The sequence below is a fragment of the Pholis gunnellus genome (assembly GCF_910591455.1).
Source record: "Pholis gunnellus genome assembly, chromosome: 11".
NCBI lineage: Eukaryota > Metazoa > Chordata > Actinopteri > Perciformes > Pholidae > Pholis > Pholis gunnellus.
Window position 1 is genome coordinate 22405031 of NC_136538.1, and position 17766 is coordinate 22422796.

Genomic DNA, 17766 nt, shown 5'->3' on the forward strand with positions numbered 1-17766 from the left:
CCGGAACAAAAACAGCTGAGGCTCCGCAAGTGTTCCGGGAGGCTAGGCTAGCTAGCTTAACGGAAAAACTGCTACACACTCAAGGGCCATTTAGATATTAGATGTAAAAAAACGAACCAGTTGACTTACCAAATGCTGATCCCATCATCTTTTCTTTGTTGACAGAGTTTAATCCCACGGTTAAATCCCAAACTCACAAATCCGTTTCTCTTCCAGTTTCAGCCATTGAGTGTTAAAAAACAAAGCTAGGTAAAAAAATATCATAATTTCATCCATCTATTTCAATTTGTACTCTTACTACTCCGACTAAGCCTCTGCTGTAAGTTTCGTTTCATAATAGTCACGTGCTCGCCCACTGACCAATCACAGCACAGAATCTCACTGCAGCGCTGCTGCTAATGCTGACGTAGCTGTAGGCCTGCAGGCTGCTCCGACGCGTCAAATAATGTTAAACTAAAGATCTGATTGGTTGAAGATTATGCCAATCAACAATATCGTCCCCATTCACTTAAACTGCACATGGATTCACTGGTGAGTCTGCAGGCCTCGGGCCTCTCTTCTTACCTAGAGACACAGAGGTGAAATCTGATTGGATAAAAGCTCTACTTAAAACAAGCTGCACTGGAAACATATTTTTATAAGTTATGATACATGTAGTGTATTTAAGAAAAATTATTAAATTATAAAATAGCTATAACTTTGTGATTCTGAGGCCAGCAGAGAAGGCTTTGCAGGCCCTGACGGCCCGCCACGGGTTTATTGTGACCACTGCTAAAGTCATCGTAATAGTTTGTGTTTTTACTTTTTAAATGAATCAATAACTGATAATAATAATAATCATTAGTATCAGCCCTACGGACTCCAGAAAAGATTGTGAAGACTGTAGTTGTCTTTTCTCTGTTTTTGTTGTGAGATGTTTCTCTCTGAACACCTGAACCTTTCAACTCTTCACCTCCACCTGCCCCAAAAACCTGGACTTGTGCTTCAAGTGATCTAAACATACTCGTGCACACTTGCATGCATCAGCACACATACACACACACACACACACACACGCGCGCACACACACACCACTTGATAAAGAGACTTGCCCAACGGTCATGTCACCCGAGCTTCATTTTCCCGCTGATTGACACGTCCCGTAACACACACACACACACACACACACACACACACACACACACACACACACACACACACACACACGGCAGAGTGACTGTACCTGTCACCTCTGTTGAATAGTATTACCTTTACCTCATTTTGTTCTGCCCGTCAATCACTTCTATTCTTCTTCTGCCGCCAGCTGAATGGGCTCCTGTGGGACTCTGTTAAGTGTGTGTGTGTGTGTGTGTGTGTGTGTGTGAATGAAAAGCCTGCTGCCTGGCGCCACTTTGCCCACCCTCCACTGTCTTCCACCAAACCCTCTTGTAATAGGACAGATGAGAAGGTGTACTGTACACTCTGTGTGTGTGCATGTGTGTGTGTGTGTGTGTGTGTGTGTGTGTGTGTGTGTGTGTGTGTGCATGTGTGTGCGTGTGTGTGTGTGTGTGTGCGTGCACCGCCGCCAGGCCTCTCAGCAGGTTAACTCTGAAAATAGAAAAGAAAATAGTTTTCAGCTCGTCCCCTCTTATTCTCCTCTCAGCGGGTCAAGTTCAGTAACGCCTCAGGTCCTCAACAAAACCACTGAAGTAGAGTGACAGACAGACAGACAGACAGACAGACAGACAGACAGACGAGTAGTAGACAGGAACTGGACTGACTACGATGTTTATGTCACAGAAGGATGCAGCGGGTCGGATGCTTAAAGAGAACTGGATTCAGTGTTTTAAAACGCTTCTGCGTCGGCTTCACTCGGTGGAACCAGAGGTTACCTCCTGGTAAAGTCAGCAGGATTGGCAGGAAGTCGGTCAAAACAAAGACGCCGTGTTGTTCATTCTGTCCGCTCGACTGACAAACCCAGTTTGCTGCAAAAAAATGATTGAATGAAACTTCATGTATCGTGATAATATCGTATCGTGAGGCCTCTGGTGTAGTTCCAAATCCCTCGAGCACGATTCTCCCCCAAATAGCAGACGGAGCACAACGACAGGAGTCACACTGTCAGAGTGTTGCTCTCTCAATATGTTTTGGCATTATTAAGAATACTTACATGCTTGTGATGGTTCCGTTCCTGAGAGTTTGTCTCTTCTCTGGCACACAGACGAACATCTAATCTGTTGTCTCAGCGCTCTCATCCCTCATTACACTCCTTTAAACTCTTTGTTTTATCCTGTTTTCTGTCCCCGCTCCTCATTATCTCGCTCTGTCCTCAGAGTTTGGTTCCACTGTTCTTTTGCTCCGATACGACACTTGGAAGCTTGAGGACTCCTCCCTCGGGGATACGCCGACGATAAGAGCTGGTGTGAGTCTGTGTGGTTTCATATGTATGTAAATGTGTGTGTGTGCATGTGTACATTTCCTCAGGTGTCACACGGTTAGAAAGATAGCAGAGGATGCGTCCGTGATGTATGGGCCGTTCCATGCATACGTATGCGGCTGTGAGTTCACATATCAGAAGTTTGAGAGATTGGACGTAGGACTGGAGTGTGTTTACTGAATACATGAGTGTGTGTGTGCTCTCTCTCTCTCTCTCTCTCTCTCTCTCTCTCTACTTATACTTATACTTCCTGGTCGCATCTTTGTATGTTCTTCATGTTTCTCTCCGAGAGCCAAAACAAGACCAGGCGGTAGCTGAGAGAGAGAGTCTGCGAGAGATAAAAGGTTGTGTGGGGGAGAAAAAGTCAGAACATTTGAAACACTCAAGTAAAACCTGCAAGAGGGAAAAATAAAATCAGACTGAAGTACTGAAGACAAAAGAGTGAGGAGAGGAAAGAATTGCCCGAAAGAGAGAGTGAAAGCCTGCAGACGGGGGTCAGAGAGCTTAATGCATTTCTAATAAGAGGGACGAAAAATAAAAGAGAGCGAGAGGTAAAGAATAAAGATAAAAAGCATCGGACAAGTCGGCATAGAGATGATAAGTGAAGGAACACGAGGACAAATACCAGAGAGGGAAGGACAACTTATGAAATTCTACAGAGCCAAGTGAGGAGAGAGTGTGTCTGTGTGTGTGTGTGTGTGTGTGTGTGTGTGTGTGTGTGTGTGTGTGTGTGTGTTGGGGGCGGGGGAATGAGGGGAAGGCTGTGATGGTCTTGTGTCAGTCACCCTATGGCAGCTCTTTAACCCTGTAATTTACCACATCACTCCTCACTGTGATGGGACCACTGCACCAGCTGACAGCACTGCCTCTGGCTTGTGTGTGTGTGTGTGTGTGTGTGTGTGTGTGTGTGTGTGTGTGTGTGTGTGTGTGTTTGCTTACCCGTGAGAGAGGATTCTTGAGATGTCAAACAAAATGTCTGTGAACATGCCTTCATTTCAGCTCTCTCTCTCTCTCAGACCCCGAGGTGATCGCCGGATTTAAACTGACCTCACATCTGTTGTAACATAAACTGCTGTAAGTACTCCAAAGTTTAAAAGCTGCATTCTCTCTAATGTCCACCAGGGGGCGACTCCTCTGGTTGTATAGAAGTCTATGAGAAAATGACTCTACTTCTCTCTTGATTTATTACCTCAGTAAACATTGTAAACATGAGTTTATGGTCTCAATCGCTAGTTTCAAGTCTCCTTCAATACAGCATGATGTTCATTTAGTAAATGATGGTCCATTTAGAGTCAAACAGACCATAAAGCAGGGGATGCTTTAGGGCGGGGCTACACGGTGATTGACAGGTCTCTACCAGAGACGTATACGGCGTCTCTACGTCACTCCTCAGTCCAGATATGGTCACTTCCTGTTAATTTGTTGCGAAATAAAAACAACATGGCGACGGCCGTAATCCAAGATGACGACGGTGAAATCGCCAAACTCGAGGCTTCAAAACGGCAGAACACAAACCAGTGAGTGATGTCACGAAACTTCAGGACATTTTCCAAAAGAAGCTAATCCTTCAATATGAAAATCACACCTTTTTAATCGTGAATTTATCTCAGGGGGGGTAACACACATAAAAGAAGCAATACTAGCCCTTATGGCATGTTTTTATTGTATTGTATTGTAACCGTGCGTCACTTCTTTCAATCCTTATGTTGTATAGAACGACAAAGGAAACAAATGTAGGACATGAGAGTATTTGCGATCCCAAGAAATTCTGGTCTTACTTTAATCAAACGTGTGTATTTTAACATGGATCCAGATGGACAGTAAATCATTCTGAAGATTTAAAAGAAGTGAACGCTTTCTAGTGTTATTAGTCAGATTATTGTGCAGTACATGTTTGTGTTGTATATCCATCCCACTGTAGGACATGTAAGTACACTCAGAGAGCATTTAGAGCTCTTTGTTATATTCTCTTAAATAAATGTTTGTGGCTGTTGAGAGCGAGAAAAAGTGATTCTAGAAAAGCCTCAATTGTTTTTCTCTTTCACTCCGAGAGAACCAGCCTCTAATAAGTATTTACTTAAAGTTCTGTCAGTGACTTTGTCTTTCTGTCACACACACACACACACACACACACTCGGTAAGGACCCAGAGGGTGACAGAGATGCAGAGAGCAGACAAGGTCGTAGTTCCTGTGGACTGTCTTTGAAAGAGGAGTCGTATGTTTTCCCTCCCCTCCTTTGATGTTAAAGCAGCCTCTTTACTAGTATAAAGACAGGCCACAATAACCTGGACACACACACACACACACACACACACACACACACACACACCTCACAAAGCTCTGCGGGGAGACAGGTAGCCCACAGCAACCTCAGCCAGAAATCAGAATGAATGTGGCAGCTGTCCAGGACCTGTGCAGCATGCTGTGTGTGTGTGTGTGTGTGTGTGTGTGTGTGTGTGTGTGTAGTGTGTAGTGTGTGCGTGTGTCTGTATGTGTTTGTACTGTGTGTCTTAGCATGTGTGTGTGTGTGTGTGCATGAAAAATGTTGAGTGCAGTCACTGTAGCTTTCAACAAAATGTAAAAAACAAAAGTGAATATTTTAAAATCACAGGTGATCGTATTTAAAGAAATATTACCGTTTTAACATCCTGCTAACTAAATACATGTGTATTTCTTATACGTGCTACTGTACAATTTAATCAAATGTAAATCGTGATAACTATTTTTGGCTTCCCACAATTAAATTAAACATGAGCGACTTCGCTATTGTCCTTTTTAAAAATGCGAAAACGATCAAATCAAGCGCTCGAACTGACAGCCGGCCACCAGGGGGCGATCAGGATGGTTTTAGAGGAGCTGTAGCACCAACCAGCAGAAAATACTCTGAAGAACAACATGACTCTTATTTTGATGCAAAGAGTTTACATTAGCAGGAATGTTGCACAACGTGGAAGTGAAAGCAGTTACTTAAATATTAGGTACAAAGTTTTCAAGTTTCACAGATTTGTTGTCACGTGACTGTCTGTTACCTTTTGTACACGTCAAGAACACCCGGTCCTCGAATACGAACGTGGCCTCAGGGCTCATGGACACACACACACACACACACACACACACACACACACACACACACACACATTCGCTTTATTTTCTGTATCTATGTCAGCCCCCTTGTTTCTTCTGTTCCGCCTTAAATTCCACACAACAAGGTCTTTCGGTTCTCCAGACTGGCAAAAAACAGCTGACTGAAATGAGGTTTCCCCTCCAAAAAGGGCTGACTGAGGGGATAAAAGAATCCTCTTATGTCAGTAAACCCGTTACGCCGTTGCTAGCCCCAGCGCTTCCATGACACCCGGTGTTATCTGTCCGTATGTTTTGTTGGGACTTGTAGTTTTGGGGTTTGAGTGGCAAAATGAGATTGATGGTTTCTTTCCTCCCCTCCACATCATGATGTGCAAGAGAGAGAGACACAGAGAGAGAGAGAGAGAGAGAGAGAGAGAGAGAGAGAAATCTCCTGCACAGCAATACAACATCACCATAAACTCCTCTTTCACTCGTGCCGCTGTTTGCTGATCCTTCACACGTCGGATGTAATTCACACGCTGGAATATCCGCGGCTCTGCCGCTCCATAATACATTTAAACGGTTAAAGATGAGGGTTCATTTTGTGGTGTTTCTGTCATGTTTTTTTGCAGAATCTGACAAACAGACTTGCTTTAACGTACTCTTAATTTCTCTATCTCTTTCACCCTCTGATGTTTGTGTTCTGCCGGTTTGGCGCCGCCTCACCGTGGTTCCTCCGGACGATGACCGGCTCTATTCACACAATCGGACGTTACACAGACTTTGTACCAGGGAGCTGTTGAATGTCCGGTCCAACTGAATCAGATATTTAGAGTTCTCACACGCTCCTCTGGATAAAGTCAGGCGATCTACTCATAACAACATTTCTGTTGTCAGTTATTGTCTATGTGTTGTACTGAACAGATGTGTTGAAATGTGTACTGCTAGTAGCGGTAACACTTGTAGTATTTGCATTAGTTCTAGTTAAAGTAGTCTGATTACTAGCAGTAATGGGGTTGTGGTATTACTTGTAATAGTTGAGTACAAGTGGTAATAGCAGTTGTAATTGATATTTCACTGATTCCACAGAAGCAAATTCTTCTTTATCACTGAAGTGGTTCAATAACAGACGGAACAATAAACCTACAATAACAGCACTGGATACTGGAGAGCAGCAGCAGTTAACCGACTGGAGGATGAAGTGTGTAATAAACGGGCCTGATGGGAGGAATGCCGCCGGCTTTGTCTTCGCTGTCATCTCCAAAGTGTGCGTCCGTCACTGCTCACCTGTGATGTGTGAGTGAAGGTGTGACCTCGTCTCAGAGTCAGTCTGAGTTCATGTGTCTCCGTCCTGCTGCTGCGTTGTGTTTTATTAAGAGACGATTAGTCGTCGTTTTGGTCTCATTTCTTTAGTCGATTAATCATTTTTCATGCTTTTTAACGCTGAATTGCTGATTTCTAACTTGTGAGCACATCTCTGGTGTGTGAAGTGGTGCTTTTGTGTGATTTCTTTATGGAGAAATTTAGTTTTACAGATCTGTCGGTTAAATAAACTAATAGATTTGTCGACTAAGAATTTCTTTGGCTTAGGACGGACCTCGTTTAAAAAAAAACTGTTCTTTGGTCAAAGTGTGCATTCAGACCTGTAGAGTAACCGCTACTGTTAATCCACTAGTAATACAGGTTTAACAGGCACAGGAAGTGGTACTACCACTACAAATACAAGTACTACTAATGCTACTTTTACTGCTAATGTGACTCTGCTACTACTACTCTGATGACTGTTACTACCACGATGGGAAAATAACATTTCATTTACATTTTTTGACTCCCCGACGAAGGCTTGATGCCAAAACACGTCGGATTCTTTTTAGGTCTCAGAGGACTTTTTACATTAACGGTATTTTAACGGTTTAAAAGAGAAGGCCGTGGTAGTTTTCTTGTGATTTGCTCGTCAACATGAATCTTTATCCAAAGAGCGCTTCAAACAAACTCTACTAAGTCCAGGAAGTGCTGCTGCCCAACCTCACGCTGCGTTACAGGTTCATTAATAATTACAGCAAAAAAACATTGTGAGAGACTAGAGAAGAAGTTCACTAGTTCTACAACAAACGTAGACTTTCCTTACTTGCAAAATTATCTTTTAAATTGACAAACATCATATCATTAATTCATGGCTTAATTCAAACACGATTTAAAAACCATTTGTCTCTCGCCGTTGACTATCGTATATATTCTTTCACAGGAAGGGGCGGGGCTTCACCTCACTATAGAAAAGTGTGTACCTGGTCAGGTAGTGACTGTGACCACGCGTGCCTACATGCATACTTTGTTTGACCCTCAGACCCGTTCATGTCAATCTATTGTGTCGTCTCGTTGAGATATGCATCTGTTGTGTTTCTCTTTATCCTTAATCGTGTCCCTCCTTACAGACTCGGGTTTCACTCCTCGTCAGTCGGATGGCGTTCTGCCTGGCTGAGCTGCACTTGTGGTCCACCAAGAGCTCACTCCAAGTCAAAGGTAGCACTTCTCCCCGTGGTCTCCTCCTCGCCTCCCTCTTTCTTTTCTTCTTCTTCCTCTCACCTCTCCGTCTTGCTCTGGCTCTCTCTGTCATCACTCACTTTGTTTTCACACCTTCTCCTCCCCTCCTCACCAATATCTACTCCAACAATCTGGCATCAGTCAGCGCCAATGCTCACTCTGTCTCTTTGCTCTTTGCTCTTCAAACTCTCATGCTATTGATGTTTATTTGTGGCATTGCATGACTCTTTTTTTTACAACATTAAACTGTAATTTTACATTGTTTAGAGGGTAATTGGTTCACATAACCACAGAGAAGACCATAGCAAATCATTGTATTTATTTCAATCCTATAATTCTTATACTTATAATTCTTCTTTCGTGTAGCCCCTTTAGTTTTAACGTTGTACTATAACTGTTGTTTTTTTTCATATTTTACTGGTCAAAACGATAAAGATAGAAGCTAAAAACTACACATCAGAGTGTAGAAGTGACAGAAGAAAAAACAACAACATGGCGACGGCCGTAATCCAAGATGGCGACGGCGAAATCGCAGAACTCAAGGCTTCAAAGCGGCAGAACACAAACCAACGAGTGACGTCCCGATGACTTCTTATGTACAGTCTATGGTTGCAGCACGTTTAGCGAATGCTGTCTGCAGCATTTCAATTTAAAAACCTGTTTAACCCATCAGTCACTTTAACTCAGAAATATCAGAAAATAGGGTTAAAAATACCAAAGTTACCCTTTAAAGAAAATATATCAGTAAACAGTGATCAGCGTATGTTAAGTTATAGCTGCACATCACACCATCTCCATCATGCATTCAATAAGAAACTAAAGTTAAAACAACGCTTCCTCTGTGGGGCCGAGTGGGCGGGGCTTAAGTTTGACTTTTCTTGCAGTTTTGTGTGTGTTTTTTCCTGCTCGCCACCTATCAGTCCATCTCCTCTTGTCAGACGGAAATGCTCTGTTTCTCCATTTTCTTGTTTTCTCCTCCCTTCCATTCTGTCTTGTCTTTCACAGTCTGCTGAGCTTCAGACGAAGATAGTGTCTCTCGGAGGCTGACTGTGTGTGTGTGTGTGTGTGTGTGTGTGTGTGTTTGTGTGTGTGTGTGTGTGTGTGTGTGTGTGTGTGTGTTTAATACACAAAGGTACGACAGGGTGTACGTCCCAGGTGACGGTGACATATCCTTATTTGTTTGTTCTCTTTCCTGCTTTTGTGTGTCTTGTGCTATCTTGGAAATATGTGGAGGAATACATCTGAGCGAAGAGGCCTGGTCGCTGAGGTGTGACGCTCCATATCACCCCCCCCCCCCCCTTACATCATATACATCAGCCTAAAAAAATACATTAATATGGATTCATAAACACACATGTATGCTGTGTGTGTCACAGTTTGAGTTAATTGCTTTGCACAAGAAGACAGAAAAGATTGAGTTTGTCTCGTATTCTACAAGAGACTAGTTTTATTTTTAGGTTTTAGTGCAGACTGACTAGAGTTTGGATGACTTGCTCACTGTCTCGGGTTTGACAACTAAAGCGCCATGCAGACGTGTGACGTCACGCTGTAAGTCAAATGTGTTCTGTGCTGCTGTTGTCGAGCAGACGGAGAGCAGCACGAGCATCCATTTGGTCCACAACCTCCTGAGAATCACCATCATTTAACGTGTTACACTTGTTACTTTAACTCCAAGGTAATAATAGATTTAAATCTTCAATTAGTTTGTATTTTATATATGTTTTTGTTTGAACCTTTTGATTACGTTTTAGTTTAGTTTCAGTTCTTCAGAAATGTTTACATTTATATATATATATAGTTAGTTTTAGTTCCACTGTCGTTAGTTTTTGTGCGGGCCGGCTTTCATGTCTCAGAAGTAGCTACATGTACACATTAAAATACATGTTTGTAGAACTAGAATCCGGAAGAACACAATCTCATCAGCTGTTGATCCGATCCTTTCCTTTCACATCAACTGTCGAGATGTTCCTGCACAGCAACACGAGTGCAGCCGTCATAAACTCTGTAAACGCTGTCCGTCTCTCCTCCGCTCTGCATGTGTGTGAGCCCCCCCGACACCATAAACGACGCGAGAAACACAGTATGAGACTCTTTATTTATATTATTGACCTGAACTATGTGCACTTGTATTATTCAGGTCAGTTTGAGAGTCTCTTGCTGTTTTGCCGTCATCCCGAGAGCATCGTGTTTGATATTAATGCCTTGTAAGTTTGGCACAACAAGTGACTCTTTAAAGTCATTTTCATAATATTTATACAGGTTTAAGTGCTTTTTAACGGTTTAAGAACGCCGTAGTCGTTGTTTAATAGAAGGAAAGGTTGGTATTAGAGGATTGTCAAGGTTATAGAATCACTATCTGTGTCAGAAATGGAAGAAGTGACATTAAGCCATTACTTATAGCGGTGTGTGTGTGTGTGTGTGTGTGTGTGTGTGTGTGTGTGTGTGTGTGTGTGTGTGTGTGTGTGTGTGTGTGTGTGTGTGTGTGTGTGTGTGTGTGTGTGTGTGTGTGTGTGTGTGTGTGCCATCAGCTCTCCTGTTGTATTAGTGTGACCCGGCCTCGGCAGCAGCAGCAACAGTAGTGGAGCGATAAAGAAACGATGTGTTGGGTGAATCCGAGTCTGGCTGCTTATGGTTTTGAGGCCTGCAGGAATAACACGGACAAAAAAAAAGGCTCCGCTCAGCAGTTTGTGTGTGTGTGTGTGTGTGTGTGTGTGTGTGTGTTGGTCATATGATTTTGTAGCTGCCTGCTGAGTCTGTGTGTGTGTGTGTGTGTGTGTGTGTGTGTGTGTGTGTGTGTGTGTGTGTGTGTGTGTGTGTCTACATTTAAATGTATATGTTGCATGTGTTTAAATCTGTCCCTCAGGTGGGTTACGGCACACTCTCGTCTTTATTAATACCCCTTTACCCCCCTCCTCTTCCATCCATTCTGCCTCGGACCCCCCAAGCCCACCTTCCCACCTCCTCCCACCTCCTCTCCTCTCCTCCTCCTCCTCCTCCCTCACTGGCTCTTATCTAAACTGTGGTGCTGGCAGACGGGACAGGCCACCGGCTGATAGCGATTGTTTATCCCACGGTGCGAAATTGCTGATCTGTCTTCTGCTTTTTCCCTGACAGCTAGATGCTCATCTCTCTCTCTCTCTCTCTCTCTCTCTCTCTCTCTCGCCCCACAGATACAGATATTGGCACCTATCAGTACTACGATAAAGGAGAGCCAGGTAAATAGTGTTTGTATTGGATGTCTGTTTGTGTTTTAGATAAGTTTGTCTTGTTTTTATTTGTTTTTTTGGGGACGTATGTGATTTCCTTATATATGAAGAAGGGCTTTACGCCGCCTCCCACGCAAACACACGGACACACAAACCACCGGTCCTGAGTATTTCAGGGTCTCACCACACATACACTTAGAGGCTATTAGTACGTAGGATTTACACCCTAAAGCCTTATGCACATACCACACACACACACACAGGTTATTAGGCCTCTGTGGTTCTATCTCTTACTCTGACGGTGTTCCTGTTGACCCGGGGTCCTGACACACAGCGATAGGGGAAACTAAACTGTTGACTTTCTCCTGGATCACATAGCAAGAGGCCCCATGTAGTCCAGCCTCATATTGCCTCGGGCCTGGAGGCTTCTCTTACCGACAGGAAGTGCTCAGATCACCCCCCCCCCCCCCCCCCCCCCCCCACCACCACCACCACCCCCCCAAACCCGCCCCCAGGGAAGAGCCGTCTCTTCCCTCGAAGAATTATAAAATTGACACAGTGCTGCTCGAGAGGACGGTTTGCGACATGTTCGTCTTCATCTGTGTGAAGCATCTTTAAAATTAGATTCAGCCGACTGATTTGTACCAACTTCTGGAAAGTCATTCACAATTATACTGACTAGTCACTCTGAAAGATACAGCTCAGAATAAGGAGAATGAATCTTTGTCCAAAATGTCCAAATGTATGTAATAAATTAGATGCACGAGTAGTTTGCAGTTTTTAAAAATTAGAGTTTATAAAGTGGATATAAAATGTCTTCATCCGTCAAAATCATATATTTAAAGTAATTTTACATGTATGATTTCTTTCTTTGAATATTAATAAGTTATAAAAATCTAATTTATAAATTAATAAAAAATTGTCCGCTTGGGTGCAAAACAACAAGAAACTTGAATTCCCTCTACTGACCAGCAGGGGGCGACTCTTCTGGCTGCAAAAGGAAGTCTGATTGTATAGAAGTCTATGAGAAAATGACAGCATTCAGCTCCACAGTCCAAATATGTTAATTGGTTGCGGAAGAAAACCAACATGGCGACGGCCGTAATCCAAGATGGCGACCGCGGAATGTTGCTGTTACAGAGATGACGAGAGGTCAGAGTTGTGGGCCGTAAAACAAAAACAATGAGCTCAAAGAAGCTAAAACTCTCTCTCTCTCTCTGGGTTCATCACGTTGAGCGACACCTTTCACATTTGATCCATTGTTAATATAAAATATAGATATATATATATATATATATAGAGCATCGTTAAGTTGTATCATACATTTATTTGAGAGCACATACATAAACCTTTCTTTCTCTCTTTTTAAAGACAGACAGTAAATATCTTTCCTTTTATTTCCCTGCTTTCTTTCATCACTTCTGTGTATTTCTAAGTGTCTCTCCATCTTCATGTTTTCTTTTATTACTGTGCCTGTCTCAGATGTTTGCTTCTCTTTCATTGATTTTCACCTCTTTGTCTCATCTATAAATATAAATATGTATAAATATATAAATTTTAGTTTGTTCTCATTTTATGTACAGTCTGGTCCTCTCTCATCACAGGGTTCCCCTCCCTCCTCTCTCATCTGAGGAGCTGCCTCCTCTTTCATTACAATCTTCAGTGGAGAGACGATGCTCTCGCTCCAAATCCTTTCATTTGGAGGATTACTAAAGTGTGGCTTGATATCAGAGTGGAGGGAGGAGGAGGAGGGGGAGGAAGAGGAGGGGAGCAGAATCACCATCCAAAAGTTTTTTCACATTTTCACACGACGGTGTGACGGTAGCTCAGGTCATGACACAAAATACATTTATAGTAGATTACATTAGATTACATTCAAATATGTTTGTTTGATATTTTGCATTCATCTAACATCTTTGTATGTGCTCAGCCCAGACGTCAACCTCCGGTTCTGCAGAGTGAAGCCAAAGCTTCATGTGTTAAAGCTGCATTCTCTCTAATGTCCACCAGCGACTCCTCTGGTCGTATAGAAGTCTATGAGAAAATGACTCTACTTCTCTCTTGATTTATTACCTCAGTAAACATTGTAAACATGAGTTTATGGTCTCAATCTCTAGTTTCAAGTCTTCTTCAATACAGCATGATGTTCATTTAGTAAATGATGGTCCATTTAGAGTCAAACAGACCATAAAGCAGGGGATGCTTTAGGGCGGGGCTACACGGTGATTGACAGGTCTCTACCGGATACAAAATAAGCTAATCTACTTAATCAGAACTGTGTGAGTGTAGTTTGACCACATTGAATTGACACTGACTACATTTACATCCACAAACTCGTTTGTTATTATGCTAAGTTGTTCACATGGCTAATTAATCTGAATATTGCACAAATAGTCCCGTTTATATGAAACCCTGCATCCTCCGATTAATGTAAGACACCCCCACGACATACGTCCTGCAGCTACGTTCTTTAAATAACTTTAAATTCTCCTTTTCCAGCTGCAGGCGTGTTGCTGCCGTTGTTGTAACCTTGTTGTCATAGTTCTGCAACAGGCTTGCAAACTGTTGGTTTGTGTACAACCCACAGAGCTGGCTGTAAACAGGCAAAATGCCCAAAAAAACCTTAATTGAGATGCATATTCCGAATGTGCTGTATACATGTACAAAAGAAATCCTCTTAAACCAGAATAATATCGGCATATCCCACACGTCTTAATCTGAAAACGCTACATGGAATAAAGCCGAAACCAGAACATGTTTACATGAACCGTATCAAACTCAGAATATTGTCATTTTGGGATAATAATGAAATATTAGTGTGTCACTGATCAAACCAATCATCTGCCATCGGACTCTGATTCAGATGCTGCTGAACTCTGATTGGTGTGTGGAAGTACGTAACAGGAAAAATAAACAACACAGAAATCCGTTGTGTAGTAACAATGTAGGATTCCATCAAGAAGCTTTTTAAACTCTGTTCACATAGATTCTACCTTCATGAATGTTTAAATCGTTCCTTCTTGTTGAAACTATTTTAGAGAAGTGTTTATCCAACGTGCATGGTCACTTTTAGAGGATGCAGTTTGTGGTGCTCTTACATTGTATTGCGTTATCCTGTCTCTATTATTTTGTCCACCTCATTTACATGAATAAAGGTGGGTTTAAACAGCAGAAACACATTAAACGCGTTAAAACAGTTGTTTTGCATCTGTTGATGGATATCAGCATCATTGAAAACAAACAGCTGTGAAGGTTCATTCTCTGAAATGTCAGTTCCTCGTCTCCCCACTAGAGGTAGACCCAGGCTCATTGGAGCAGCTCCAAGGGTCCCCCCCCCCCCCCCCCCCCCCCCAGAGCAGGTGCCCATGTCTGGGCCTGCCCGCCCCCCCCTTCACCCCCTTATCTGATTAATACTACTAATCCTGGAAGGTGTTCCTGGCAGAGAGGCCGGCCACCAGACGGGCCGCTGACTTCCTCACGAGTGACCGGGGGCCACGAGGCCCGGTTCACGGGTTACACTTTACCAACAAGGTCTCGCGGAGCTAAAGGGGGGGATGTTTGAGCTCCAGCTTAGTTTTTGAGACACAATCATTTAACGTGTTGTTTTCATATTTATTCCAAAATCTAACCCCCCCTTTTTTATTTTGTTATTTTCTGCAGCAAATCCCCTGGAGCATCACTATTACAAGGAGAAACTCAGTTTCTGTGAAGGTACGTTCTCAACAGAACTCAAAGAGTGATCACATCCACCTGCGTGTGTGTGTGTGTGTGTGTGTGTGTGTGTGTGTGTGTGTGTGTGGGCCCTTTACCAGTGGATGACCATCTTCTTAAAAACCACAGTCGACTGTCACACGTCCTTCGTTTCTCTCCCTCTCTCTCTCTCTTTGCTTTTCACCCAGTAGTGGAATACAAACACCCTTATCAGGAGACGAACACTCATCCCCCTGCCCTCCCTCCTCCCTCCTCCCTCCTCTCTCCCACGACCCCCCCTCCCCCCATTTGCATGCATCTGTTTACCTCCTCTTCCCACTCGTTCTTAATAGAGAATCCCACTCCTTAATGGTTCGTTTCAGTAAAGATGAAAGGCCTGTAAAATAAACACATCGGGGACTTCCTTTCCTTACGTAGTTTTTTTCTCCCACTGAACTTCATGTATGTTACGTGGGCAGAAGCAGATGCACAAATTCAATTAGCTGTTTTTCCTTCATATCCTTCCCTTCCCTGTGTTTAACCACTGGAGATGGAGGGGGGGGAATTAAAACGAGGGGGGGGGGGGCCTCTGCGTGGTAACGCGTTGAGATACGTGCCTGCTGACTGTGAGGTTGCATTTGGGAGATTACTCAACTCAAGAGCGCCAAAAGTCCTCTCGATTAAAATATTTGCTTCTCCTCGAGGACCAGCGTCTGTGTGTGTGCGTGTGTGTGTGTGTGTGTGTGTGTGTGTGTGTGTGTGTGTGTGTGTGTGTTTTGAAGGGACGTTTCTGCTTTCAGTAGAATATATTTTTTCTTTAGTGGCGCTAAATCAATCTGTAAGCAGCAGATTTCAGACTTTTGCTGCTTTGGGGATAAGGTGGTCAGAAATATAAAACTTATAACTTCATCAATGTAGTTTTCTGTATAGTTCTTCATGAGGTTTTCAACATAAAAGTACATGTTTTGTTAATTTAATTTAATAAATTCATCCTTAAATGTCTAAATAATCAGGTCTCTCTCTGGGTTTGTGTCTCAGTAACACGTGATGCATCTATAGGGAACCTTAAAGGAATACTTCACCCACAAAATCATCATTTCTCGAACAGTTACTCTCCTCGTGTTACCTCGAATTCTCCACGGTGAACAGAAAATACAAAACAGAGAGAAAAGTCTTGAATCAGTTTGCCAACTCTCACACAACTCGTGCATTTCATTCCGAGTCTCGTTGATCCAGTCGTATGTTCACATCTTCACAAACACAAGTAGAACAAGACTTTGTATGCAGAAGTGTTTTAAATCGTCACGTTTAGGTGAAGATGCATGTGTTTGTGTTCGTCATCAAGACTTTTTTTCAGCTTTTTATTCTCTGTTCACCGTAACGAAACAAAGTTTGAGTAACTCAAGTTGAAGTCTCTCGTGAATGATCTGATGCTTTTCAACGAGTTTCATGGTCACTTTATTGTATCACTTTATTGTTTTCTTGTTCAGTTTTTGTGTATTTCTCATGCTTTATTCTTGTCCTTATGACAAATAAACATTTAATATATAAAAAGACACTTTTAGAGAAAGTCCTGAGGAATGAAGGTGTTCCAGTGTAACAGTGAAAAGACTCATTATTTGTTATTGAACGGAAATTCGGACGGCAAACAATAAGCAAATATTGTATCTTAAAATAATCCATTTTACAAGTTAAAAACATCAATTGCATATTTCCAGTGCTCAAGGTGACGTCTTCAAGTTGCTTGTTTTGTCCGATAAACATCCAAAAACAAAAAGTAAGTTACAACAAGATGAAAACAGGGGAAACCAGCGAATCTTCTCATTTGAGAAGCTGCAACCAACAAATGTTTGGGCCTTTTTGCATGATTAAAAACTATGAATTATCACAGAAGTTATGAAACGTTTGTGCCGATGAACCGTTACTCTGTATGCATCCAGATTCAGCAATGCATTGTGGGACGCCTGCGTCGTGTACCTGCATCTCTTTATTCCACCTGAGCGTCTTGTCACCACCTCGTATTCCTCAGATATTAAGTTCAACCCTTTCACCCTCTCTGGTCTTTGTTGCCACATTCTTCTGAATCCCCATGAGGGTCATTTTAAGAAAACAATATATATATATTTCTCTTTAGTCTGTGTTTAAAAGTTCAAGTCACATGATCTTTATAGATTCTTCTTGTGTTTTCCCTCCGTAGCTCGAGGCTATTCGTGGACCCCCAGGAACCGCCGACCGGAGAAGCTCCGTGATTCGCTGAAGGAGTTGGAGGTACCCGCCTCCTCTGTCAAACACCCCCCCCCCCCCCCCCCCCCCCCCCCCCCCCCCCCCCCTCCAAGTCTTCTTCCTCCCTCTGGGGATTTTCAGAGTTTTCCCTTTCCGAAACGGCCGATTGATTAACAAATAGGGGCATTCTCTCTCTTTTCTCCCGCTCCCGTCACTCTCCCTGTCGCTCCCGTTTGTTCTCCCCTCTCCCTCTCCTCTCTCATCACCTCTCTTTCGGCCGAGCTCTGTCATCGAGGGGGATATTTGAGGGGATCAGGGGGCTGCAGGCTGCCCTCCCCTTCCTCTCCCCTCATTCATCCGCCTCTTCCTCCCTCCTTCCCTCGTCCCCTCTGTACTTGTGGCAGTACAGACCTAGCTTTGTTTGCAGGAACCTGTCTGTGGCTGTTACACGCACATACACACACACATGCACACACACTCCCCTCCCATCCACCTCCCTCCTCTCACCCGTAACCATTGTCTGAAACTAGAAACACCCCGGCTCACCTCCACTCCTCCTCCTCCTCCGTCCCTCTCTCCTCCCATCCAATCACCCCAGCTGGGTTTGGAATGTGGCAGGAATGACT

The 17766-nt window shown here is 43.2% G+C and overlaps 1 protein-coding gene across 1 annotated transcript in view; it reads left to right on the forward strand.

The window, feature by feature from the left end:
* Positions 1–7939: 7939 nt before the first annotated feature.
* The window catches only part of wdpcp (WD repeat containing planar cell polarity effector), a gene marked incomplete at its 5' end in the record, with an annotated part of 59916 nt that continues 50089 nt past the window's right edge, over positions 7940–17766 (forward strand). The window contains 4 exons of the mRNA XM_079169413.1: positions 7940–8000; positions 11192–11236; positions 14888–14938; positions 17115–17185. Coding sequence (XP_079025539.1) covers positions 7940–8000; positions 11192–11236; positions 14888–14938; positions 17115–17185 — 228 coding nt within the window. The remainder of the gene's footprint in view (positions 8001–11191; positions 11237–14887; positions 14939–17114; positions 17186–17766) is intronic.